Source organism: Coffea eugenioides, chromosome 8 (assembly GCF_003713205.1).
Source record: "Coffea eugenioides isolate CCC68of chromosome 8, Ceug_1.0, whole genome shotgun sequence".
Taxonomy (NCBI): domain Eukaryota; kingdom Viridiplantae; phylum Streptophyta; class Magnoliopsida; order Gentianales; family Rubiaceae; genus Coffea; species Coffea eugenioides.
This window is the reverse complement of record NC_040042.1, coordinates 11284060-11310481: the sequence shown is the minus strand read 5'-3', so window position 1 is coordinate 11310481 and position 26422 is coordinate 11284060. Positions and strand designations below refer to the sequence as shown.

The window sequence follows — 26422 nt, the reverse complement described above, 5'->3', positions numbered from 1 at the left end:
ATTTTTTTTCCATCCATACTCTATGTCGCCAAATTACACACTATTTAATAATTGAACAATAAGAATATCAAAATTTAAATGAAGTACTATAAAAGTTAACATAAAAACTTAATCTAAAAAGTTTGAACTCCTAGCATTTTTTCGTGTGTAAATTTAAAATTTCATTTTGGAAAAGTAGGAAAAAAGGCTAAAACTTGTTATAAATTGGTAATGTTGAAAAATGAGCAAGTTAACAAACTAAGAGAAAATAAAATGATAAGATAAAACCAACAAATAATAATAATAATGAAACAAAAGTAATTAACATCATGACAAAATGAAGAATCTGAAAAAAAAAATGAGTGGGTGAAGAGAGGAGGTTTGGAGAAGGCAATTTTAAATGAATTAATTGGGTTTGATGGATTACTCAATAATATTCATTTAATAAATTAGTATTATTGAAAAATTCATTTATACTCATATGCAAAAATTTAAGATACCCATATCTATCTATTCATGGTCGGATATGGATAAATTTAGTTAAATGAATTTGTTTGCCACCTATAATTAAAATAAACCTTAGGTGCCAAAACAATATTTATCATACTTGGATAATGTATGGAGAGACCAATTAGAACCAAATTTATACATTGACAGAGTTATGTTTGAAGCGACCATTTAGAACCAAATTTATAAGTTGATGGATCTAATAGACACTTTATAAATTAGGGACAAATAAGCTAGGATTGTTGCTAGAAGTTGAGAGACAACCAGAGCCATTTACCCCAACTTTTGATTTACGAAAAGACATTCATAAAAACGTGAGCTTAACAGACTAAAAACTTGCGAAAGGGAGTGGTGGCCTCCGTCTCCTCCCTCCCTCCACTCGAACTATTTCAATCCATGCGCAAATTATAGTTTTCTTTTGACAGGCTACTTAATCACTGTACATTTTCGTATTGCAGAACTTTTTTCACAAATTATATATCGAAATGTAGTACTCAACAAATGAGGAACTTCATCTATTAGTTACCGTTTATTCTTAGAAATGTACCTTAAGTTATACGTCAGACTAGAATCTGTGAAGATGACCTCTCTTTTAACTGGATTAACATCACAACCACTGAGGTAATTGAATCGGACACCATTAGCACTAGTAGCAATTATTGTAGCTTTCCCACCATTTGGACCCACGACAGCAAAACCAAAGTATGTATCCACCATATAGAGAAATCCAGTTATGGGGTCAAAACTAAATGCTGTAATTCTTCCGCAGGTTGGTCCCAAATTTATATCCGTTACGCCTCACAAATTTGCTTGTTCCTGAGCCAAAGAAACATGGAGAACCGAATTCCCCATATATGTTGTTACATTGAATGCAAACTACAAAGACATCATCAGGTATGTCTACAAACAAATTGCAAAAATTGATGCCTATATTGTGCTAAGAACAGCAGAAGGCATTGAGAAAATTGCTTGTTATACACTATATGGGCCAGAATGTAATTCATAGTGTCATTCCCAATTGAATTATAAGACCGGAATACATATCCGTTCTGTTGAAATAAAGCAGGTCTTTGTGGCTTGCGGTGCAATTCGAGGGTCCAACACCATGGTCAAGACTAGGTTAATAAGGGGATAAAATTCCTCTTAGAGCTATAACAGCTTGCTAATGAACCAAATGGAAAGTTTGATTTTATCAACCTCGAAAGTTTAAATGTTCTTGATTGAGGAATAGGTAATTTCACACGAAATTTTATATAAGTGATGAAATATTATAATCAGAATTGATTTTTAAGTGATTAAATTTTATATAAGTGATGAGATATATAACTAATATAAGTGATGAAATATGTTATAAACAGAATCAAAATTTTTAAAATAATTTTTAGATTAATTTTATTGGAAGATAATGGAGAGAAATTTTCTCCAATGTAATGGAGAGGAGTCTAGTCCTCGAGGAACCATCCACTGACTCTTTAAATGAAGATCTTTATGCATGGATAAATATTTTGTCATCTGCATGCAGTGAGACTTATAATATTTGGGAGACATAACCGCAAAGATGTACTATGAAGAAATTGGTACCTATTTGATGCAGCATAAGCAAAATCGACAAAACCAATAGTTGAACTTGAACCTTTGTATATCAGAACCCTGCCATCACTTGCACTTATGTAAAGGTCCTCGATTAAATCGATCTAAAGCAACTGCCTCAGGGCATGAAGGTCCTTGAGGAGGGAGATTGATTTGGGTAAATTTTTGGTACATATGAGGAAGGAAGTGCAGAATGACAAAAATGCAAAGCATTGCCAATGTCGTAGTTCTAATACTGGAAAACATTGTTATACTTAAAATGGAATGGCCTTTGCAATTGTTATGTTGCTATTTATAGGCAGAAGACCACAACGGTTATTAGCTATTTGGCCACCTTTCTCTTCTGCCAACCCTGTTTACCTGCATTTTGAACTGACAGGAATGAAGAGATTCTTGCTACCTTTAGCTCCATACTTCTTATTAATAGTAATAAAGATTTTTGCTACCTTTGGCTCCATACTTCTTATTAATTGCATATCCTTTGTTGCAATGATGCCCAAAGGCTTATCAGCTACCATTTTTTCCCCGCGACTCTTATTTAGTTGTGAACATGAACGCCTTTCTTTTTCTTTAGTTCTTCTTCTTCTACTTTTTTCCCCACTTTTCTCATTAAATTGGCTCCAAGCAAATTGTTTTCGTCGTGGTCCTCATTATCCATATGTCAAATTTCGGATAGTCATTCATCAACATAAGTAGATAATGTGCCAATACCATTCAGCCAAAAGTTTCGTCGTCCTCTCACGTGCCCGGCATGTGGATTGGAAGCATTATGTTGTTTGCGCATCGTGCGTTAGCTTCCTATTAGGCCTTCTTCTAACCCTAAATCAAACCCAAGCTTTGAGGCGCCGCTTCTCATCTTCTCCTCTTCCTTTTCTTCTCTATTTTCTCACCTCTTCTTCTCAGACTCTCTCCGTTCCTGTCCTTTTCCTCTCTCTCTCTCTTGTGCTTTCACTCGTATTTATTCTTGATTCCACGACCTCTGAAAGCTTCAATAAAGCTTCAATAAAACCTCCAGACGAGTGAAGATCCGCACAAGTCTAGATTAGTAGTTCATTTTGGAATCTCATTACTTGTTTCGATGTTACCCCTGATTTTGTTTCTCTTAACTTTTGCCGGTGATTTCATTTTTTCCATTTGATTTTGCTTTTCTTGCTGCCTTGTGAAGGCCACCAAATTTCTCATTTTCTCTAAAATGTGGCCTCAAACAACCCTTTCCATTCCGAACATGGGCAGCTCAACAGAACCCTAATCCATAGTAAGCTCTCAACCTTCGCCCACCGCCACTTTCTTCTTCTTTTTCTTCCCCTTGCTGCGCCATTCTTTACAGATGCTTGTAGATCGATAGCTGATTGCGATTTGTGTGTGAAAAGTACAGGTTAAGGCATGTGGATTGGAAGCACCCTTTCCCTTCCAAACATGGGCGGCTCAACAGAACCCTAATCCACAGTAAGCTCTCAACCTTCGCCCACCACCGCTTTCTTCTTCTTTTTCTTCCCCGTGCTGCACCGTTCTTTACAAATGCTTGTAGATCGATAGCTGATTGCGATTTGTGTGTGAAAAGTGTAGATTAAGGAGGGAAAAGGTAAGAAGAATCAGTAGCGATGGTGGTGCCTCTGCTTTCTTGCTTTCTCTATATCTGTTTTTCGTCATTTCTCCCAATTCCATATTGAACTTAGAAGTTGCCGAATGAGTATTTTCTCTAAAATGTATTTTTTCCATGCTTTCTTTTAAAACAGAGATGACCAGTGGGATGCTGCTCATGGAATTCTCAGTATCTGATCTCATCAATTTTTTGGGTTTTCTTTTATAGTGGTATGGCCAAACCTCTTTGGGTTTTTTCTCTCCTTTCTTATCTAATCTTTTTCTCCTTTACTCTTTTATTATTTTTATCAATTTCATGCGCAGGTGCTGCAATTGGACATTTCTTTGGTTCTTTTCGCTTACACGTTTGTCTCATCAATTTATTGGAAGTGGTTCAGGATGTTATGGGATAATGTAATGAGTTTACATTTCTTTAGATTGAGACTGATTTACAGATGGTAATTTATAATTCTTCAGTTTTTTATCACTCCCCGTCTACTTGAAATAAATTTTGAATTCGGACTTAATTTTTGTTTTTAACCTGTTTTCTTTTTTTTTTTTTGGGAGAATTCCATGTTCAAGATGGAAAAAAAGTACTTGATTACGTGGCTGAACATATTCAATAGGTGAGTTTGTGAATTCTCATTATTTAGGATTTTGACCATTCTTAATGATTGTTTCTCAACCATATACTTTTTATTAGCTTTAATCTGAATCGGATGGAGTTGTCATGGTCTTATCTGTCATTTAGTCTGGTTAGTGGAGATGGTTTGTTTGACTTTCAAGAGTGTTTTAAGAAGTCCTATGTTTTTTATAAAGTGGCTGTGTATTTCCACTATAATTTGTAAATTAGTTGTTAAATATATGGTTAGTGTTTTATATCTTGTTGTAGCGCTTGAAAATTGTCTAGCGGTCCTTAGGATTCCATCTCTTGGTGCTGATTGGTTGGCTTTTTTATGAATGTCTCATGGAGTTTGTACCATGACCAATCATATGTAGTTGATCACCTTGCTTATGAAAGGGAGTGGTATTTGCTACATGCAAAGTAAAAGAACCTTTTGAGCATCCAAAGAGGCTTTGATTTTGTCAGTGATAGAACAAGGATTTGCTTAATATGAATTAACAATTCTATTCTGTACCAGAGCTTGAACATCATCTTCCTTAAATTGATGACTTGAAATTTTGTCTAGGGATTTTATTAGCTAGAGACTATGCAAGAGCTCTTGCATGAAATTTCATTAGTGTTAAGATTGGTAAAATCACGTAGGACACTACAAATTTGACTACATTGATGGCACATATCTTATCCAATTACTGTTTTAATATTTGTAGAAATTTTACACTGTCTTTAAATTGTTTTTCAGTAGTCTATGATGCAAGAGGAGGATTCCTAAAACTAATAGATTTGTAGATGTAAATTACAGCTCCAGTAGCTATTAGCTGTTGAGGAGTTAGGTCTATCTTTGCAAATGCTAATATCATCAAAGAATGGTATTGCATACATTACAACTGAACTTTATTACATTATTGTTGCCACACATATGTACTAAAGTAAAGTCATCCATTTTAAATCTTTTTTTCTTTGAATTGGCAATCAGGAAGCAAGAGGTAGAGCAATACCAAAGAAAAATTCAGTTGTAAGCAAGTTCTTTACAATATATTATGAGTATACGAGAGAGTTGCAGGTTTAAATTGTAATAATTGTTTCTGAATTGTTTTGAGCTATCTATGTGATTGGCCATACCATTCTTGAAGAAGGCAAAATACTTGTTTTACAATATATTATGGCAAACACAAATCTCATTTTATTTTTCCATACCTATCTGTGTGATATCGCAGAAGTGTTTCTTTTACTGCTTTTGTCTTCCTATTATTACCTACTAATCTGTTTTACTGTCAGATGTATGAAGCCAAGCCTTGTGTATGGTTTAGTGGTTATTTTATCTTTTTGGCAGGTACATTTAGACTTGTGTGACTATTTTTGTTAAATGGTTTGACTGGTTTGTTTTATATAAATACAATAGGAGCGACATTGATAGTTTGATCACAGGTACTTTTTGTCTGATTGTTACCTATTAATATATTTGTCTGATTAGTAGACATATGAATCCAGAACTGGCTCGTGATTTAGTAGTTATTTTATATTCTAGGTAGGCATTTTGAAACTTGTATGCCCATTTTTGTTAAAGTGTACGTCTACCTCAGCTTGCTTTATAATGCAGAAAAGTCATTGCTAATCTAACCATAATTATTTATTTGATATCTTTGTGGCAATAAACGTATAGTTTTTAAGCTTTTGTTCTGTATCTTTTGTCTTTTTCTTCATTTTGTTCCCTTCAGAATTTTGCTTTTAACGACTCTGGTATGTTATTTTTGTTCCTTCAAACTGAATCCTCATTCCTTGTTCAGTCATGTAATATTCTTACATGCATGGTTTAGACTTCTTTCTATCCTGCTTTTACCAAAAAAAAGTTACTGAGATTGCACGCCATTACATATAGACTTTTGCTATCTATTCTAGGAGAGAATTTTTCATCTCTTTGTTTGACTGCACAATGCATGGATCAACAAACACTTTCCAAGACAATTACATCATCTATAAATCCCTTTCTTAGCCATGATTGCACGATTCTTAATTGTTTTTAATCAGTTTTATACTCTTGTGTGTAAGTATTGTTTGATACGTATCTATATGTTGTATTTTAAATTCTCGCCATTAGAACTTTATTGTGATCTAATTGAAACTTTTCATAAATTTGTTGCTTATAGGAAGTTTCAAAGTCTGCTGATTGTTCCCTTGAGGAAAGCACAACTCCAACGATAGTATTGCAGAATGGGAGCAAAATTTATGTCATCGGAATGATAAAAAAGAATTTCCATCAAAACTGGAATTTGTGGCTGATCATTCTCTCGAAGAAGGCGAAATACTTGTTTTTCTTCCTCAATCCAGCAATTCTTTTGCTGCTGTTGTCCTTAACAAAAAGCAATTGAAAATATGTATCTATGGCATTATAAAATTTATTTTGTTTCTAAAATATATAATGTAATTTGATTGTGGTTAACGCATGTTGCTTTCTTGTGAACCTCTTCTCCATTAAGTTATTTCATCGTTAGTTCTTCCTTAGCTATGAACTTGCAAGTATGATGCTCAAGAGGCAACCCGAGGAGGAGTGGAGGGGGAGGTTTGCTCAGGGATAGTGATGGGAGGGTCCTGTTCGCATTCTCCTGTTACTTCGGGGAGATGACTAGTTTACAAGCGGAAATCAAAGCGCTACTCCCACGGGATGCGGTTGGGAATAGCTCGAGAGCTGTCCAATTTTCATTTGGAGTCTGAGTCGTTAGTCCTTATCCAGATTATTCAGGGGAATGCGAAGTGTCCGTGGGTGGTGCAGCGGGAGTTACAAGAATTGGTGCAGTACAGTCACCTCTACATCGAGGTGTCACACTGTTTTCGAGAAGCGAATAAACCTGCGGATAGACTTGCTACGCTCGAGGCTGATGCTGGGGAGTCAGTAGTTTATGATTCCATCCTTGACCTTCCTCGCATGGTTAGAGGAAATATTACTTTAGATAGGTGGGGTTGTCCTAGTTTTCGTAGGCGTAGATATAGAGGGTAACGTTGTTTAATTGGTCTCGCAGGCTAGGGTGGTGTTTCCCTCTATGTACTTTGGTTCTCTCTTAATATTAATAAAACAAAAAATTAAAATTAAAAAAAAAGAACTTGCAAATATGGGCATAAAAAATATTTATATCACCGCGCATCGCGCGGTTCGTGCCTCCTAGTCAAGTATAATCTGAGAAAAAAAGGTCAAACAATTTGCTTTCGACCTACCAAAAGTCCATGTAAAATCGGCTCCAAACTGAATGAAAGACTGCGTTGTGGGCTTTCACTTTCAGGCCGACGTTCGCCCAAAATCAGGAAGTAAATTGGCATGGGTTGAGCGCAAGGGGTATTTTGACTCCTAAGATGGATCCAAAGTTCTCCAACTAAAAATGTTTTAGTATTTGTTGAGTGGTCTTAGCACAATGGCTAAGCATTAATTTTTTTTAAAAAAAATATGAAAACTAAATTAGGAAATTATCTAAAGTAAGACTCAAAGGAGACAATAAGCTAGAAACAATAAAACGGAATAACACATTAATATTGTTAATTTGAAAGATTGTCTCAATTAAGTAGTCTCTAAATCTCAAGCCTCAACTTTCATTGCTTGCAAATTAAAGCTACAAGTTGAGAATGTGGATAACACATTTTCTTTGCTAATTGAGAATGTGTATTTTCTATGAGGCGTATTTCATGATTCTTTAGTGGCGGACTCTGAAAACAGCACAAAAAAGTCATCTAATTGCAGGTATGGTTGGTTTGGTGAATCCATCCATCCAATAGTACTTCACCTCATCCATTTTCGGATTATAATTTGACTAATCTTCCACTTACATCATGACGAGTAAAATATCCTTGTATGAATTTTTTGCACAAAATTGTTCACGATCGATGATATTCATTGACAAGGGGTGGACACTTGTTTGTAAGATTGGTGATTGAGTTAAACTATTCTTGCAGTTCTTAAACAATTTTAATAAACTTCACGTCTTTAAAATTCCAAAACTTGCTTATTTAGTATTTTGATATTTCTTAGTGCTTAGATGTGTTAGGTATACTTGAATTTAAGACCAATGAAAATGATGTCAAAGAAGTTCCGGTCTAGTGTCTATGATTGAGATTTTAAAAATTAGGAATTCTGAATTCAAATCCCTTTGCCCAAATTCAGAAAGTCAACTAACAAAATTGAACTTCCAATGTCTTGAACCAAATGGGACTTGAAAAAACTTCCAAGTAATTATTGCCGAACTTTTCAAAGAACATTAAACTTCACTTGCTCAATAATTAGACAAAAAAAAAAAAAGAATACAAACATTTGTAATATTTTAGGAATATATATATTTCCTGAATTTTAGCGTGCTTCAAGTAATAAGAATTTTGGTGTATGGCAGCTTTAATTATAAACCACAAGAGTGAACATGACGTAAGAATTCATACGTTGTGTTTGACCTTGAAGAAATTAGTTATGTGGTTGCATTTGTCAAGCTGAGGTAATGATCTTAGTAATGATGCTTTTTTTTTTTCTCTTCATAGTTTAAGATTAAAAAAAATGGGGAAAAGAGATCCCCAGCAGCATAGCTGTACCCAAAAAAAATTTATTTTGAGTAGGCAAATTTCATACAGATCTGGACCTGGGTCTACAGTACATAGCTCTGGTGGGGGAAAAGGTTTTAATCCTCCGTTTGAACAGAAGAAAAGTTGCATGGGAAAATGAAGGAAAGTTAGATAACGAACAATGAGACTGAGTTTCCCATATATGGTTGGTTACTAAGAAAAACATTGAGAGAAAATAAAAAGCTAATGATAATTAGTAGCAGTTATTAAAACTTCTATGAGTAACCAACTATTTTCTTCAAAATCCTGCAAAATTTGCAAGACAAAAAATGCTAGAAAGTGCAGGAAAATGTAAGAAAATTTTTCAACATTCTTGCAAACCAAATATGCATGAAGGAAAAAATAACTAATTTTCCTTCACTTTCCCACATTTTTCTCTACAAACAAACACTAAGAATATTGACAAAAATTTCAACATTTTATGGAAGAGGAACCTAATATTTATAATTTAGATGTAGGCCTTAGATAGTGTTAGTTTGCAAAGAGAAGTATAGGAAAGTGAAGGAAAATTAGTTATTTTTCTTTCATTTATGGTTAGTAGGAATGTTGAATTTTTTTTTTTTTTTGTTGTAATTTCTTGCATTTTGTGTCTCGCAAAATTGGTAGGATTTTAAAGGAAAATGGGTTAGTTAGACACACAAAAGTTTTCTTGATAACAAATGTAAATCAAAAAATAATTTTCATTTCCTTTTACCTCACTTCCTTGCACCTTATTTTCCCACACAACTTTCTTTCTATTCAAATATATTGTTAATGTTTGGTCTATGCAATAAACTAGCCCCTAATATTTCGATCAAAACAAATGTGATCCTCAAAATTTCTAATTTTAGGAAGATTTAGGATAACTAAGAAAAAATCACAATAACTAATAATCAAAATCAAATTGGCATTGGTAAAAACTTTGCATATTTTCACCCCTAATATTTAAAGTTTTGATCAGTAGTACTACAAAAAATTGTTATACTTAAAATGGCGTCGCCAATTTTCTAGCTCTACCAGTGAAAGCAATTGTTACGCTTAAAATGGGATTCCCAATGTAATTGTTATATTGCTCATATGGGCAGAAGACCATGATCATGACCGCTTACAAACCGTATGTCGTCTTCCGCCAAATTGAAGAACGGGGAAAAAAATTAGGGGTGACAGTAGGCCGGCTATGACTCTATCCTCTAGTCTGGTGAAGCCACGAATTGGGTTATTTGATAGTCGTTATGATTTGGCTCGGGTTTTATTTGATAGCGGGATTTCGTTTTGACTTTGACAGGTGTAAAGTTCTACTAATGAATGTTGTACTATTTGTCCAATGGTCTTATTGTACTGGTCCAGCCGGGTGTCAACTGTCAAATACTAAATTTTAAATAAAAGTAAAACTAAATTCAAAAACTACTTTAAATTAAATTTAAAGAAGGCAATAACTACGATTGATGAACTACAATGGAAAAGTGGATTCATTTAATCACAAATTTGAAGAAAAATAATGTTTTATTCATGGTTTTAAAACTGTAAAATAATGTTATATCCATGGTTTTAAAACTGTAAAATTGTCAATTGGATTGCTTTGTGGGCTAGGTTGAGCTTCAAAACTTGAGGGATTCAAAAATCATTTTAAATTTTGCAAACCAGCTACTTGTTCAGTCGAAATGATGAACTCAAACTAGAATAGTTCTTATTAAACCAGTGCGATTCTTGATTTGTCCATCTCTGTTCAATTCTTCAATTCAATTTCCCCTAGCTGTGTGTATATACACACATACATGTGTGTATGCATATATACACATACATGTGTGTATGCATGTATGCATATACACCAATTGATAATAAACTAATATAATAAAATTATCCTTTTACCACAAAAACTTGATAAGAAAAATTACATTATTTTACCACAATAAAGTATCATATATTTCATTTTATAGACATATACATATACATAACCATATCATATTATTCATATATGTATATATAAACTACAAATTAGTAACACTTCATTCAAAGCTTTTGTTTCAAGCACCCTTGATCACTACGCATATATCATTAGCATAGATATTTTGTTACTTTTGATACTTAATTAGCCGTTTAATGTGCAGTTATACAAAGATTACATGCTAGAGGCACTAATGTATTTTCAATTGTCTATACCTTGGTACAAAATTACAATTGCTTTACTGTTAAATGCAAGTTCTGAGTTTGTTCAAAAAACAAGTACCCTCAACTCTTAATCTCAACTTCGATTATTTGATATACATCAAATTGAAAATATCAAATAACACACGTAGAATACCAGATTTGCATTGCTTTCAGGGCTGCTAACCGTCTAACTTATAGAACAACATTAAACCGAAAACCAGACAAGGTCAATAGTACATTTTATTTCCAGTAGTAGATAGCAAACTTGGTCAAGCTGCCAACGTCAACTACACGGTGGCTTACCATTTCCTGAAAATGCCAACATATGATGCATCCCGTGAACCAATAGATAACGTGCCACCATTGACAGGATATTCTTGTAAGACATTAACTTGAGTGTTGTTATATTGCAGTTGCAAATTCTTTGTGAGTAGCAATTGACCAAACAATTTAAATTTGTAGCCAAATGGCTTAAGGGAGCGTGGCTGTAGCACAATGTCATTGGCTGCCAGCCAAAATTCTCCGAAGGTTGGAGCCCTCTTGATTTTAAGTGGCTGTGTTGTTAAGTTCAGAAAGACTTCAGTCGTTTTCTCTTTGAGCCGATACTTCAATAATCTGTTGTTGGTGGTCTCTGAAAACAGCACAAATGAGCCATCATGGCTATATTTGTCACCTCATTTGTTATGGGATTATGTTTCATCAATCTTCCACTTGCATCAGAAGTGAAATTTCCTTGTGTTAGATTTCTTCACCAAATTGTTTGTATATATCATGCTGCTTTTCCAATCTGTGTTCTTAAGGATTTGCAAAGACTACATGTGTTGTAGTTCTTGGAACATTTTTAAGAAACTCAAAATTTTCAAAATTTGCTTGTTTAGTTTTTTTAAACTATTCTTGGGTGCACAGAGTTTTTTGTTTAGTTACTGTGAATGGAAGCGAATGAGGATGAGTGGTTGATTCTCAATATCAGCACAATTTTCTCTTCTGCTCTTGTCAACAATAATTAAAATAAAAATTACATAATTAAAAAATTAAGCACCAAATGGAAGGAATTTGGAAAGTTGACACACCTAATTGAACTTTTTGTCAAGATTGAGGAACTGCCAATGCACTGAACCAAAATCAAGTTGAAAACATCTCCAAAAAAAAAATTATGTTTTGGATTCTGTAAAACCAAGTAAAGCTTAGGACCAACCAGTGCTGGTCAAAATAAAAATTTTTGAAAATTTTTAAGGGCACAAATATCTAAACACATAGAATTTTGAAATTTTCAAAATCATAAGAGTAGAAAACATAGTTCGTCCCTTGGACCAATAAGCTTTACTTTGACGTTATATAACCAAAACATAGTTCAAAAACCTATAATATTTTAAAAGGGGTTGCAATTGTTACAAAAAAAAATCTTAAAATGAAGAAGGTAAGTGTGATTTTTCAAAACTTGGGAGTACCAAGTGATAATGTTGGAATTTAAGGGGGTTTCTGAAATTATCCCTTAGCTTTTAGAAACGTACCTTATGTCAAACGTCTGGCCGGCGTCTGTGAAGACGACTTCTCTGGATATTGGATTAACATCACAGCCGTTGAGAAAATTGAATTGGACTCCATTTACGCTGGTAGCAATTATTGTAGCTTTCCCACCATTTGGACCTACAACAGCAAGACCAAAGAATGTATCCGCCATATAAAGGAACAACCGAAGCCATTGAAACAATTTTCACTACAAATATCACCAATGACAGAACAGCCAGAATGAGACTATTTGAGGCATTTGATTGAGCATTTTTTCCTGGTAGAAGAGCATTTGGTTAAGCTACAGCTGTGATCATGAGTAATTAGTGGTGTTATTGACTGCACATAGAGTAATAATTTACAATAAGTGTGTATAGTTTCTCACTAATTTGGCAACATTTAACTGCTTGTTTTACAATTTAAGGACCATAATGCAATTACATTTTTTTTCCCAATTGAAAAAGACAGGATAAAATATCCGTTCGGCTGAATTAAAGCACTCTATTTGGTTTGTTGAGCAATTCCAGGGTCCAACACTATGGTCAGCACTAACTTAATAAGGGGATAAAGTTTCTTTTAATTAGGGGCCAGCGAGGATCATTTTTTGCACTTTGCATAACAGCTTGCTAATCAACCAAAAGGCAAGTTCGATTTAATCATTCTGATAATCTTTAAATGCTTCTCGTTAGAGGAACCATCTCGCCAGCCTTTAAATGTGAAGATCTCTATTCATACATAAACATCATATGCAGTTACACTTGCAACATTTGAAGGCATAACAACAACGATGTACTATGAAAAAAACGGTACCTATTTGGTGCAACATAAGTAAAATCTTCAAAACCAATAGTTGGACCTTTGTATACAAGGACTCTGCCATCACTGACTCCTACATAAGGTCCCTGATTAAATCGATCCAAAACAACTGACTCTGGACTTATAGGTCCTCCAGGAGGAAGATTAATTCGGATAAATTTTTTATATGGACCGACTGCAAATATATGAGGAAGGAAAAGCAGAATGACAAAAACGTTATGCATTGCCAATGCTCTAGTTCTACTGCTGAAAATATTGTTATGCTTAAAATGGCCTGGCCAATGTAATTGTTACATTACTATTTATAGGCAGAAGACATAATGGTGATTAGCCACCTATACTCCTTGGCAAGGGGAAATTTCCAAGGGGCAAATTTTTCCAGTGGCTCTCAAACTATTACGAAATTTAACTTTTAACCTTCTAACTATTAACTGATAAGTTTTAACTCTCTAATTAATTAAAACGTATACTTCTAGTCCTTCGATCATCTTGAGTTATAGGATTCATGATTCTCTAGTGGCCTTCAAACTATTATAAAGTTCAACTTGTGATCCACTAACTATTAACTGATAAGTTTTAGTTCTCCAACTAATTAAAACATATAATCCTAACTTTTCGATCAATTTGAGTTATTATATTGAATAGAAACATCTCCATGTGCATGGCAAGGGACATAATCGAGGGACATTTTGTCTTCATATGACATGCTTATGTTCATCAGATTCAGGCATGTTTGGAGAGATTAAAAGAGTGATATATTGCTTTATAGCCATTGCATGTATCTTGATTGTGTTATCTATTTTTGAGGCTTAAACACAAAAATGGGGACATTCCAGTATGCCTTCTGGCACGCACATGGTGATGTTTCTGTTCAACATAATGACTCAAGTTAATGGAAAGACTAAGATTATATGTTTTGATTAGTTGAAGAATTAAAACTTATTAGTTAATTATTTGGAAGACCAAAAGTTGAATTTTGTAATAGTTTGAGGGCCACCAAGGCACACGTCGTGCTATTTCTGTTAGATATAATGACTCAAGTTGACAAAAATATTAGAATTATATGTTTTAATTAGTTGGAGGGTTAAAACTAATTAGTTGAAAGTTGAAGGACCAAAAATTAAAATTTGCAATAGTTTGAGGGCCACTTGGACATTTTTCCCAATTTCCAAATTACATTATAGTTTTCTAAAAGAGTTCTCAACTAGTGAGAATTTTGAAAAGAAAACAAAAGTATCTAGTGAATGAACATTTTAAACAACACATATTACTGAATGGTTTTTTTTTTTAAATAAATTCTGGACATACAACCTGGAGTTGGCCACCACCTTTAGTGTGGGGTGAGAGGCCAATGGTTCAACCCTTATCTCCCATCAAAAAGTTGAAAAAATAATAATAAATAAATTCTGGACATATCAAAAGGTGAACTTTGTAATGTATTTTTTTTTTATAAACGCTGCATTCACTAAATACTTTCGTCATCATTTGGCAAAATGTTTGAACCCTTTAACAAAAATTTTTTTTGAAGTGCTACATTTTTGGGAATTCAATCCTTCCGCCAATTCGATTTACCTACCTTTGGTATGTTTGATGAGATGGCCATGGCTCTAGCCACTCGTCTTGTACAAGTCTCAAAATCATTTTATTTTGTATCCTTCCAATATGGATTCTTGCTACCTTTAGCTCCATAATTGTTATTAATAGGATTTTTATTGTTTGTTTTTTTGTTGCAAGGATGCCCAAAGGTTATCAGCTATCTGGGGATCCGGAGTCTCATAATTTGTATTTCGTACAATTTTGCACAAATTGACCTTTGGTGTAAATTAATATGATTGCGGTATAAATTAAATCCAATTTGATGTAAATCAGGTGCAGTTTAGTGGATGCTGATTTGTTATTATTTGGTGTAAATCAGATACAATAACATATTTTAGTGCAAGTTGAAAGTAAATTGTTAATTCACACATTTTAGTTTGTGTGAAATAGAACTTGTGAGGCCCCACTTCCAACTGTCACCTTTTCTCTTCTACTCTTGTTGACTTGTCATGCGTCTCTCTCTTTTACTTTTATTTCTTCTGCTCCTCAATCTTTTCCCTTCTTCTCATCAAATTGCCTGCAAGCAAGTTGCTTTCACTGCAATCCTCTTTATAGGAGGCGTCATTTCATCAGTCAGGTCCACGTGCTCCGTACCCTGGAGGTTGATATTGGAGAAAGCTTGACTGTGCCTCGCTCTTATCTCGTCATTGATGTCAACTGGTGGTTGGTTTGAGTCCCTTGCGTATCGGCCTTAGGCATCCATTTTGTCAAACACCTCCAACAATATGTAGAAGACACGGCAATCTTTGTTGTGGTAAGTCTCAAAAGATGGATTCTCCTTCACATTTAAAGCCAAAATTAACATAGAGGATGTTAAACAATAGTTTTTACACTTTATAAGCTTATGCGATACAAAAGAAAAAATTAATTGGAGTGATAGGGCGATAATTGAATGTTTATTCGTTGGTTTTTGGTCTTAAATTTGGTCACTTATTGTGCAAGACACTGAAATTCTGCCCAAATTTGGAATTTGTGTCATTTGCAGGCAAGAGGTGTTAAAAGTAGCAAAAAGAAGTGAATTGCCAGAAGATTAGGCCTTCTCTGGCGTGCCCACGCTAGACAGGGCAGAGTTGCGTGAAAAAGACGGACCGCGGGTCCTATCCCTGGAATTACCACCTTTCCTTGGAAGCAAATTCTGAACTTACGTGGGATTAGGAAGCCTTTCCAATGAAAACTTTTGGCAGCAACTCAAAAAGGGAAATAAGAAAACAATCCTGGGAGGAAACAAATTCCGACTCAACAAGCAAAAGGAAGCGGCAGCAGCAATATAAATGAAGAGACAGCAATAGATTAGGATCTTGGTCTTGGGCGTTTTTCTCTATTTTTTTGTTTTCCTTGTTGTTAGGAGACTAGCGGCAGCAAATCTTTTACTCCTTCTTCAATTAACAAAACTCCATGAAAACTTCGATTGACTTTTTTGTCATGACTATGCGGCAAGGCTAGATCTTTTATCTAGTTGAGGAGTAATCAAGGGCCGGAACACAAACAATTGTGAGATCGTTTTTATTATTCTAAGTTCTACGTTTGTGAGTATTTAATTATTCTTTGGTTGAATTGCTTGTTATTGTTTAGATATATTGAATTAATGTGGCCAGTTGTTCAGTTGTCTAAATAATATACCGCCAATTAGGACAGGGGTGCGTATCACTTGAATGTCTTAATTTAGTGGTGAACGATACCAATTTCATTGCCTCGCAAGCAGTCTAATCTGGGTCGTAGGGATAATTAATCTAGTTTAAATGAACCTGCTTGTGTGTTTGTTAACTAGAAATGGGTCTCTCTAATTCCTAAAATTGTAATTAGATTAAATCCCTCGAGCGCCTCGGGGGTTGTCTATTTTACAAGAGGGTAGTTTACGAGCGTCTCTGGACTACCATATAATTAAGGAGAGATGGGAGTTGGGCGGTTGCTAAATTGCTAGAACCAATTTATTTGCAAACGCATGAATTAATTTAGATATCTATGATAAATTGTGTGAACCGGTGCCGAGATTATCTCCTTGACTAGGTTGTGTCAATTCATTGTTTATTTCATTCTTGAGTTATTACATTTATTGTGATTGTTCATTTAGTAATTTTAAGTCTTTAATTTGTTTCATTTATCTTTCTCTCGTTCAAAAATCCCCCAATTATCTGTGTGTGATAAATCTACCAGTTCCCTGTGGAGACGACCCTACTCATTACTATACTCATTCAGTTTTAGGAGTAGGTATTATTATAAATTTTATTTTTGGTGGTTCGACACCCACCAAATTTTGGCGCCGTTGCCGGGGACACTGGTGCCTATTTATTGCACAGGCTAGTTTAACCTAGTTTTATGCCTCGATCTTCTCGTACAGGAAAACTTAAATTTGATCCGGAGATTGAGAAAATTGCAAGGAGGCTAACGAAGGAGACTAAATTGCTAAAACAACAAATTTCAGCAGCCTCACTCTTCGACATTGAAGGAAGTTCGGACTTGGGCAATTCATCAGTTGAATTGGAAGCAACCTTGCCACAACTCAACGAGACAATGGCAGGCCAAAGGACTTTGAGGGAACTTGCGACCCCAAATGTCAACCAACAACCTCTGTGCATCATGTACACAGACACTGAAGAAGCTTTTAAGCTAAAATCTAGATTAATTCACTTATTGCCCACTTTTCGTGGTATTGCAGGTGAGGACTCTCATAAGCACCTGAAGGAGTTCCATGTGGTGTGTTCCACCATGAGACCCCACGGCGTTACTGAGGAACAAATTAAGCTGCGGGCATTTCCATTCTCCTTAGCCGACAAGGCTAAAGATTGGCTCTTCTACTTGCCATCAGGGTCCATCACTACGTGGGAAGGTCTAAAACAACAATTCCTTGAGAAGTTCTTCCTAGCCTCCAGAGCCGCCAATATAAGGAAGGAGATATGCGGAATTAGGCATGCAAATGGAGAAACCCTCTATGAATACTGGGAGCGGTTTAAGCAACTATGTGCCAGTTGCCCGCATCATCAAATTCCTGACCAACTGTTAATCCAGTACTTCTACGAGGGACTCCAACCCATGGATAGGAGTATGGTAGATGCAGCCAGTAGAGGAGCGTTGGTCAATAAAACCCCAGATGAAGCCAAACTACTGATTTCAAACATAGCTGAGAACTCTCAGCAGTTTGGGGCCCGGTCCGAGGGCATGACTAGGAGAGTCAATGAGGTCAATCATGTTGACCTAGCATATCAGTTAACGGAGCTAACAACTTTGGTTCGACAGATGGCAATGGGGAAGGTTCAAACCGTTAAAACATGTGAGATATGTGTGGCTCCCGAACATGTAACCGACATGTGCCCAACTCTTCAGGAAGATCCATACAAGCAGGCCAATGCCATGGGAGGTATGTCTGGAGCCCACTAAAGGAGAAATGACCCTTACGCACCTACATACAATCCAGGGTGGCGGAACCACCCCAACTTCAGCTATGCTCAGAAACCCTCGGGTTTCCAACAACCATTTTCACAGAAGCCGCCAGTACAACAACCGTCTTCATCTCAGGCTGGTATGTCCTTGGAAGATATGGTTAAATCATTAGCTGAGAGCACTTTTCAAATGCGGCAGGACCAACAGAGGTTTGAACAAGAGACACGCGCTGGCATGAGGTCTTTAGAGGCGCAGATGTCCCAACTAGCGTCCTCAATGAGCAATTTCGAGAATGGTAAGGGAAAACTACCATCTTAGGTAATTCCCAACCCGAAGGAGAATGCGAGTGCAATGCTCCTACGAAGTGGAAAGGAGGTTCACCCTACCAATCTGGAAGCAACAAGAAATGGAAAGGACCAAGTGACCAAGGAACCTGAACAAGAAGAGGTAAGCACCCCACCGCTCATTCCTAAAACCTCTAACATAAACCTTCCTTTCCCTAGCAGGTTCACCAAGGCAAAGAAAGAGGAGTCAGAGAAAGAGATTTTGGATACGTTCAGGAGAGTAGAGATTAATATCCCCTTACTGGAGGCGATTAGGCAATTGCCGAAGTACGCAAGGTTTCTGAAGGCGTTGTGCACCAATCGGAACAAGTTGAACCTCCAAGACAAAGTAAGGGTAGGGGAGAATGTGTCAGCAGTCCTTCAAAGGAAGTTGCCACAGAAGTGCAAGGATCCAGGTATGTTCACTATACCCTGCATTATAGGTCAAAAGAGAATAGAAAGAGGTATGCTTGACCTGGGAGCGTCTATCAATGTTATGCCTCTATCTATATTTAAGGCCTTAAACTTGGGACCCCTGAAAGAGACAAGGGTGGTGATTCAACTGGCAGACAGGTCCAACGTTTACCCCGAGGGTGTAGTTGAAGATGTCTTAGTAAAAGTGAATGAGTTTATCTTCCCTGCTGATTTTTACATTGTTGACATGAATGATGATAACTCAGTTAACTCAGCTGTACTCCTTCTAAGTAGACCCTTCATGAGTACAGCCAGGACTAAAATAGATGTGCATGAAGGTACCCTGTCTGTGGAGTATGACGGGAACACAATCACGTTTAACATTTTTGATGCAATGAAATGCCCTGATGATACCGAATCTTTTAATTTGGTTGGTATTACTAATTGCATTGTCCAAGATCATCTTGAGCAGAATCTCATGGAAGACAAGCTGGAGTTCGTGCTACAACATAGCAAGACGAGTGCAGACGTGGGAAGTGAGGATGAGGAGGACACTCTAGAAGCCGTTATGGCACTACACTCGCTTCCTGCACTTCCCGACAAGTCGGTGAACTCATTTTTACCATTACCTACCTCTAATGAGAGAATTTTACCTTCTATGGAATAGGCACCCGAATTGGAGTTGAAAGAACTGCCAAAGCACTTGAAATACGCCTATCTTGGAGATCACCACACTCTACCGGTCATCATTGAGAGTGATTTGACCGAAGTGCAAGAGGAAAAGCTCCTACGAGTTTTGCAGGAGCATAAACCAGCAATAGGATGGACGCTGGCGGATATCAAGGGAATAAATCCCTCTGTTTGCATGCACCATATCCTCCTTGAGCTAGAGGCGAAACCGGTAAGAGAACGGCAGAGAAAACTCAACCCTGCAATGAAAGAAGTTGTCATGAAAGAGATTCTCAAATTGTTGGAGTTAGGAATAATTTTTCCTATCTCCGATAGTGAATGGGTGAGTCCAGTTCATGTCGTTCCAAAAAAGACTGGAATCACGTTGGTGAAAAATGAAAAGAATGAGTTGGTGCCAATGAGATTGCAAAATGGGTGGAAAATGTGCATTGACTTTAGGAAGTTAAATGCCGCAACTAGAAAAGACCACTTTCCACTCCCATTTATTGATAAAATGCTTGAGAGGTTGGCAGGTAAGTGTTTCTTTTATTTTTTAGATGGTTACTCTGGATATTATCAGATTAGTGTTGCTCAAGAGGACCAACATAAAACCACTTTTACCTGCCCTTTTGGAACTTTGGCATATCGCCGCATGCCTTTTGGTTTGTGTAATGCTCCTGGAACATTTCAAAGATGCATGATGAGTATTTTTTCTGATATGATTGATAATTGCATTGAAATTTTTATGGATGATTTTACAGTATACGATGATTCTTTTGATCAGTGCCTAGATCATTTAACAAAGGTTTTGAAAAGATGCATTGAAACAAACTTGGTTCTTAATTATGAGAAATGTCATTTCATGGTTAAGGAAGGCATAGTTTTGGGCCATGTTGTTTCATCAAGGGGTATTGAGGTAGATAAGGCTAAAGTTGATTTGATCACTAGTTTACCTTACCCTACTAATGTCAAGGATATTCGTAGTTTTCTAGGCCATACAGGTTTTTACAGGCGATTCATAAAAGATTTTTCAAAAATTGCTCAACCGTTATCTCGCCTGCTTCAAAAGGAGGTGCCATTCGACTTTGGAGATGATTGCAAATTGTCCTTTGACACACTCAAGGGTATGTTGACCACAACACCAATCATCCAACCCCCAGACTGGAAGCTATCCTTTGAGTTCATGTGTGACGCCAGTCAGTATGCCGTAGGAGCTGTGCTTGGACAACGGAGTGGGAAGTGTAGTCACGTGATATACTATGCGTCAAAAATATTGACACCAGCTCAAGGCAACTACACCACCACGGAAAAGGAGCTTTTAGCCATTGTTTTCGCTTTTGAGAAATTTAGATCATATCTATTGGGGTCAAAAGTAACGGTTTACTCTGATCATGCAGCTTTGAAGTATCTCCTGTCAAAAAAGGAGTCCAAGCCAAGACTCATTCGTTGGGTGCTCTTGCTGCAAGAATTTGACTGGGAGATCAAGGATCGGCGAGGAGTGGATAATTCAATAGCTGACCATTTGAGTAGGTTGATAAGAGAAGAGGAAGCAGTTCCCATATCTGAGGTATTCCCTGATGAACATCTTTTCTATCTCAAAGGTAAGGAACCTTGGTATGCAGATATTGTGAACTTTTTGGTCAGTCATAAATTCCCTATTGGCATGAGTAAGAGTAAGAGAGATAAGATAGTCCATGATTCTCGATACTATATTTGGGACGAGCCATATCTGTGGAAAATAGGCTCTGATCAAATTATTCGTAGATGTGTACCTGAAAGTGAAACTCCTTCTATCCTTACTCATTGTCATAATTATGCATGTGGTGGCCATTTTGGACCTAAGAGAACTGCTAGAAAAATCCTTGATTGTGGCTTTTATTAGGAAACATTATTTCGTGATGCTTATACATTTTGTAAAAGCTGTGAAAAATGTCAAAAATTTGGAAGTTTGTCTCATAGGGATGAAATGCCTCAAGTGCCTATGTTATTTTGTGAAGTGTTTGATGTTTGGGGTATGGACTTTATGGGACCTTTTCCTAGCTCTTTTGGATTTTTGTATATTCTGTTAGCAGTTGACTATGTATCGAAATGGGTAGAAGCAAAGGCTACCCGGACTAATGATTCTCAAGTTGTTGTAGGATTTCTCAAATCCCACATTTTTAGTAGGTTCGGGGTGCCGAGAGCCATCATCAGTGATCAAGGTACCCATTTCTGCAATCGCACCATTGCAGCTCTCATGAGAAAATATGGAGTGCACCATCGTGTGAGTACAACATATCATCCTCAGACCAATGGGCAAGCTGAAGTCTCCAATCGAGAGATCAAGAGCATATTGGAGAAAACGGTTAACCCCAACCGTAAGGATTGGAGTTTGCGATTGGACGATGCTTTGTGGGCATATCGAACGGCGTATAAAGCGCCCATTGGAATGTCTCTATATAGGTTGGTGTTTGGTAAGATGTGTCATTTACCTGTGGCTATTGAGCATCGTGCATTCTGGGCAGTCAAGCAATGCAATTTGCATGCGGATAGAGATGGCAAAGAGAGAAAGCTCCAACTCCAGGAGTTGGAGGAAATTCGTCTTGAAGCATATGACAATGCACGTTTGTACAAAGAGCGTACCAAGCAGTTTCATGACCGCCTATTGCGTGCGAAACACTTTTCTCCAGGACAAAAGGTACTCTTGTTCAATTCACGGTTGAAATTCATGCCAGGTAAGTTAAAATCTCGTTGGATTGGACCATATGTGGTAGCCAATGTTTTTCCCAATGGTGTGGTTGAAATCCAGAGTTTAGAGACTAATAAGAGTTTTACGGTTAATGGTCATCGTTTAAAATCGTTTGTTGATGCTTCAGACATTGGCACTGTGGAAGAGGTACACTTGATAGATCCTATCTCTGCCTGATTGCTCACTGTGGAATCGTCTGGCCACAGACGCTAAATAGAGGCGCTGCTTGGGAGGCAACCCAAGAGTTTCATTTTCTTTTCTCGTTTCTTGAGTTCTTATTCCTTATTTGTGTGTTTTAAACCAAGTTTTTAGGAGACTTATTGATGAACGACCTATTTTGTAGGTTTTGGATGTGCTCGGTACAATTTTGCATTAGATTAGGGGCACAAATTCTGGGGCGAACGATCTTATGTTACATGGCGTGTCCGCGCCGTGTACTCCCCACATATTGACATTTGTATCAGTTGGTGAACAGAGGACTTACTCTCTCAAGACGTGCCCACGCTCTGTAGGTGCGCGCTAGTGGACCAGTTCCGCGCAACATAATGACTGGGTGACTCGTGTTCCCAAGGCTTGCCAACGCCGCACAGCATTTCGCGATTAGCCATGCTCAAAGACATTGGTCAGACGACTTCCCACCCCAAGGCATGCCCACGCCATCCAAACCATGACCCACGATTGACAATTTGGACCTACATCACCTTTACTTTTCTCACTTTTCATATTCTTTTCCTTGTTTTTTCTTTTTTGATTTTCTTTGGTCCCTCCAGACATTGACCCAAGATCCACACCTCGCCGCCGCTCTACGCCGCACCTCGCGCGCCGCCCTCCTGGATCGCGTCACCCGAGGTCGACGCCAGCTTTCTACACGCCGACGCTAGCGGTCCCTACCGCTCGCCGATGCCAGCCACGCCACCGCCGCTGCCCACTGCTCCGCGGCTGCCTGCTCTACCCCGTCCTCGCCGCGCGCCACTTCTGCGCCCGCCGACGCTGCACACATACACCGCGCCCCACCATCGGGGCCGCCACTCCAGATCTACGCCTACTGCAGCGCGACAGTCGCAGGGGGCATCCCATCTCCCAGGCCAGTCGCACGCCGCTCGCGCATCACCTCACGGTCGCCCTCTCCGTGGCCGTTCATATCGACGTGACTCAGGAGTACTCCTGCTTTTCTCTTTTAGCTCCGGTGATTTCGATTTGAGGTACTTTTTGCTGGATATTTACGGGTGGGGCTAAGTAAATTTGCTACTTGTGGGTTTGTCACTCCTCTATTGGTCGGGGATCGTTGCCTGTTGACTGCTATTTTGGGATTTCTTGGCTGCCTTTATTTCCTTTTCATTGTCACCAGCACACTAGTGGGTGCCCTGTTGTCCATTTGCGCTTTATTTGTTGACTGATTGATAGTGGATAGTGTATTTGTGGTCCCCTGTCCCCATTTCGCATTTCTGTGTCGCTCTCTGCCTTTGGAATTGTCTACTTTACCCCCATGCCCCCCAAGCAAGCTGCTACATCTGGAGCATCGAGCTCCAATCCTCGTAAGAGGAGGGCTCCAGTCCAACCCCCTACTAGGTCCCGTTTGGGATTGTCCAGGAGTACTTTGTCTCCTAGAGCGTGGGGGGAACCTCTGAAGGACCTTACTCCGGAGCAACAACGGCGCTTGAACTCCTTGGTGCCCCGTCCCTTCGCTCCGTGCAAATGTTTTCACCCCCGAACTCTGGACCAGTTACATATTGCTCGGGAGGTGGAGCAGTTGTTTGCTGCCATAGGGTGGGGTAAGTTCCTGGTTATTGACTATCTAGCATATGAGGATCTCTGCTTTGAGTTCTACGCCACCTTCGAGTTCAAGAGGTCCGCTGATCTCGCCTTGGATTCCCCGGGGGTCATCACGTATCGTTTGCGAGGCACCCCACAATCCCATTCTATCAACGAATTCAATTTGTTGTTGGGCTTTGTGAGTGAAGACACCATCGCCTTCAGCGCTTATATCAACAGCGCGTGCGACTACACCGCCCTTTCGCCACTAACTACGTTGAGATCTGGCGGGAGTGGTCCACTGACAGGCAGCTCTACGATCCGAGTCAGTCAAATGCCTCATATCTTAAGGATCCGGTGCTGAAGGTCATTCACCGGTTTCTGGCCTATAACTTCTCGGGTCGGAAGGATTCCTCCGGCACTCTTGCCAAGGCCGAGTTCTACTTCTTGTAGTGCATGCGCAATCAAGTTCAGGTGAATTTTGGTTGTTGGATGGCCTCTCAATTACAGTCCGTCCTTAGTAAGCGCAATAAGCCCTTGATTATGGGCTCCCTCATCACATATTTGGCCATCCGCTTGGGAGTCCTCGATCTGGATAAGGAGCATAGGCTTACTTTGGCTCGCGAGCTTGAGTCTTTGGACCTGCGCAGCCTTGAGCGGATGGGAGTCATTCGCAAAGTGGGGGACGCCTATCAGTTCACGTCTCCTGGGGAGGGTGTCCCCTAACCACGAGTTCCACCCACAGTGCCAGAGGAAGCTCAGGCGGGGCCCTCTTCCTCCGCTGCCCAGGCGTCTTGGAACACCCAGTTCCGTCACCTGGAGGACTCGGTTACCGATTTGAGTGCCTGGGTAGAGCACTTGGATGGTCGTCTCGCAGCTCTGCAGGTTTTCGCCCGTGTCCAGGCGGAGAATCAGGCCGCTTTCTACGCCCACATTGGCTTTCAGCCTCCTCACCCTCCTCCTCCATAGTGCTCTCGTGCCTTCCTGGCCCGCAGGGAAGCTCTAGTCCTTTTCTTGTTATCTTTTTTTTTTCCTTGCTCCATTGAGGACAATGTAGAGTTCTGGTGTGGGGGGGGACTAGTTTTAGCTTTAGCTTTTTAGGTTTGATAGATAGTTTAACTCTTTAATAGTTTTAACTCTTTAGTTTTTTTTAAAAAAAAAAACCCAGAAAAAGGAACGAAAAAGATAGGTGTGGACTCAGTTGATAATGTCTAGAACTTTATGCTATGATGATGATTGCAATTACTCTACAAGCATGAGCAGTGTTATGGTGTGGTTAAATGTCTTATTTTCTTGATAATGGAATTGAATGAGGAAATTTGCAAGATTTTACTGCTAATACCCTGTTGTGAGCTATTGAGCTAATGAGCATTGTATTGACAACTGCTTCATTTCCTTTCTTTGAGTGCTATTACACATGATTTGATTGTTCTAGAACTTGCTTTGTTATGCATGTCAAGATCACATTCCGGAGTTTGATGCATTAAAATGATATGGGCACTTAGGTTCGCCAATTTTAGCTTTCTAAAGACCAACCCTAGTCAGATCTCCCCTAATTGACCATGGCTGAGCCTAGACCTTTTCTTTGTTTAAAAACTCATTTTGTCACCCCTAAACCCCTTTTGTTCAAACCCTCTTTGTTTCTACCCGTGTCAAAGGAATACCTTGGCTTCAGTGCATGATAATTTCGAGTTGGGTTGAAAATGGATGATTGAAGTTAGCATGTGTGTCTATATCCCCCTTGTAGTTGGGCATATTTGAAAAAAAAAAAAAAAGAGAAGAAAAGTAGCACACAAAAAAAAAAAAAGAGAGAGAAGTGTTTTTGTGATCCGCTAAGATGATTGGGTGAAGCCCTTGGTTGTGCTTACACTTGCTACTTTTTGAAAAATTTATGGGTATGCTTTGGAAAGATCATTGGGATGAAGAAGAAAAATGGCATTCATGCAGTGGGTCGATGGTACTTCCTTGGACATAATCAGCTTAAAATACCTGTTTAATCCTACCCGTGCCTAAACCCCATTACAACCCACATCAAGACCCTTTGATTTTTGCATTAAATTTGGTTTAAGTGGTGGCGATGTGATATATTAGCAAGCATATGGTAACATCATTTTATTGTGTAGTGAGAGTGACCCTTTGTATTTCTTGTCGGTGTGGTGAGTAATCATATATCATTCTATAAGAGAGGGTTGAGTCTTGCAATATTCTGAATTTGATAACATTGTTAGAGGAATAATT

General features: G+C 38.1%; 2 protein-coding genes, 1 long non-coding RNA gene and 1 other non-coding gene across 4 annotated transcripts; 2 read left to right on the top strand and 2 right to left on the bottom strand.

Annotated features, from left to right (window-relative positions):
* The first annotated feature begins 5032 nt into the window (after nt 1-5032).
* Nucleotides 5033-5571, top strand: LOC113779137. The gene is made up of 3 exons (XR_003469440.1): nt 5033-5148; nt 5256-5294; nt 5558-5571. It is a non-coding gene; the product is annotated as an uncharacterized LOC113779137 (long non-coding RNA).
* Nucleotides 5572-11298: 5727 nt separating this feature from the next.
* On the bottom strand, nt 11299-12680 carry LOC113780250 (protein STRICTOSIDINE SYNTHASE-LIKE 12-like). Its single transcript, XM_027326060.1, has 2 exons — nt 12511-12680; nt 11299-11659 (listed from the first exon to the last, which is right to left on the bottom strand). Exons 1-2 carry the CDS (start codon nt 12678-12680, stop codon nt 11299-11301), a joined length of 531 nt encoding a protein of 176 aa, XP_027181861.1.
* A 4556-nt stretch (nt 12681-17236) lies between these two features.
* LOC113780249 lies at nt 17237-18616 on the top strand. The gene is made up of 2 exons (XM_027326059.1): nt 17237-18275; nt 18333-18616. Exons 1-2 carry the CDS (start codon nt 17237-17239, stop codon nt 18614-18616), a joined length of 1323 nt encoding a protein of 440 aa, XP_027181860.1.
* On the bottom strand, nt 17798-17904 carry LOC113781779. The gene has a single exon (XR_003469684.1). It is a non-coding gene; the product is annotated as a small nucleolar RNA R71 (small nucleolar RNA).
* Nucleotides 18617-26422: the final 7806 nt, after the last annotated feature.

What these genes read in the sequence shown, in the direction of transcription:
- LOC113780250 (XM_027326060.1), bottom strand. Translation starts at nt 12,680, where the DNA reads ATGGCGGATACATTCTTTGGTCTTGCTGTTGTAGGTCCAAATGGTGGG. An exon ending in GGCCAGACGTTTGACATAAG is followed by an intron (nt 11,660 to 12,510) that starts GTACGTTTCTAA and finishes TGACAAATATAG; the next exon opens with CCATGATGGCTCATTTGTGC.
- LOC113780249 (XM_027326059.1), top strand. Translation starts at nt 17,237, where the DNA reads ATGCCTCGATCTTCTCGTACAGGAAAACTTAAATTTGATCCGGAGATT. An exon ending in GCAGGCCAATGCCATGGGAG is followed by an intron (nt 18,276 to 18,332) that starts GTATGTCTGGAG and finishes CATACAATCCAG; the next exon opens with GGTGGCGGAACCACCCCAAC.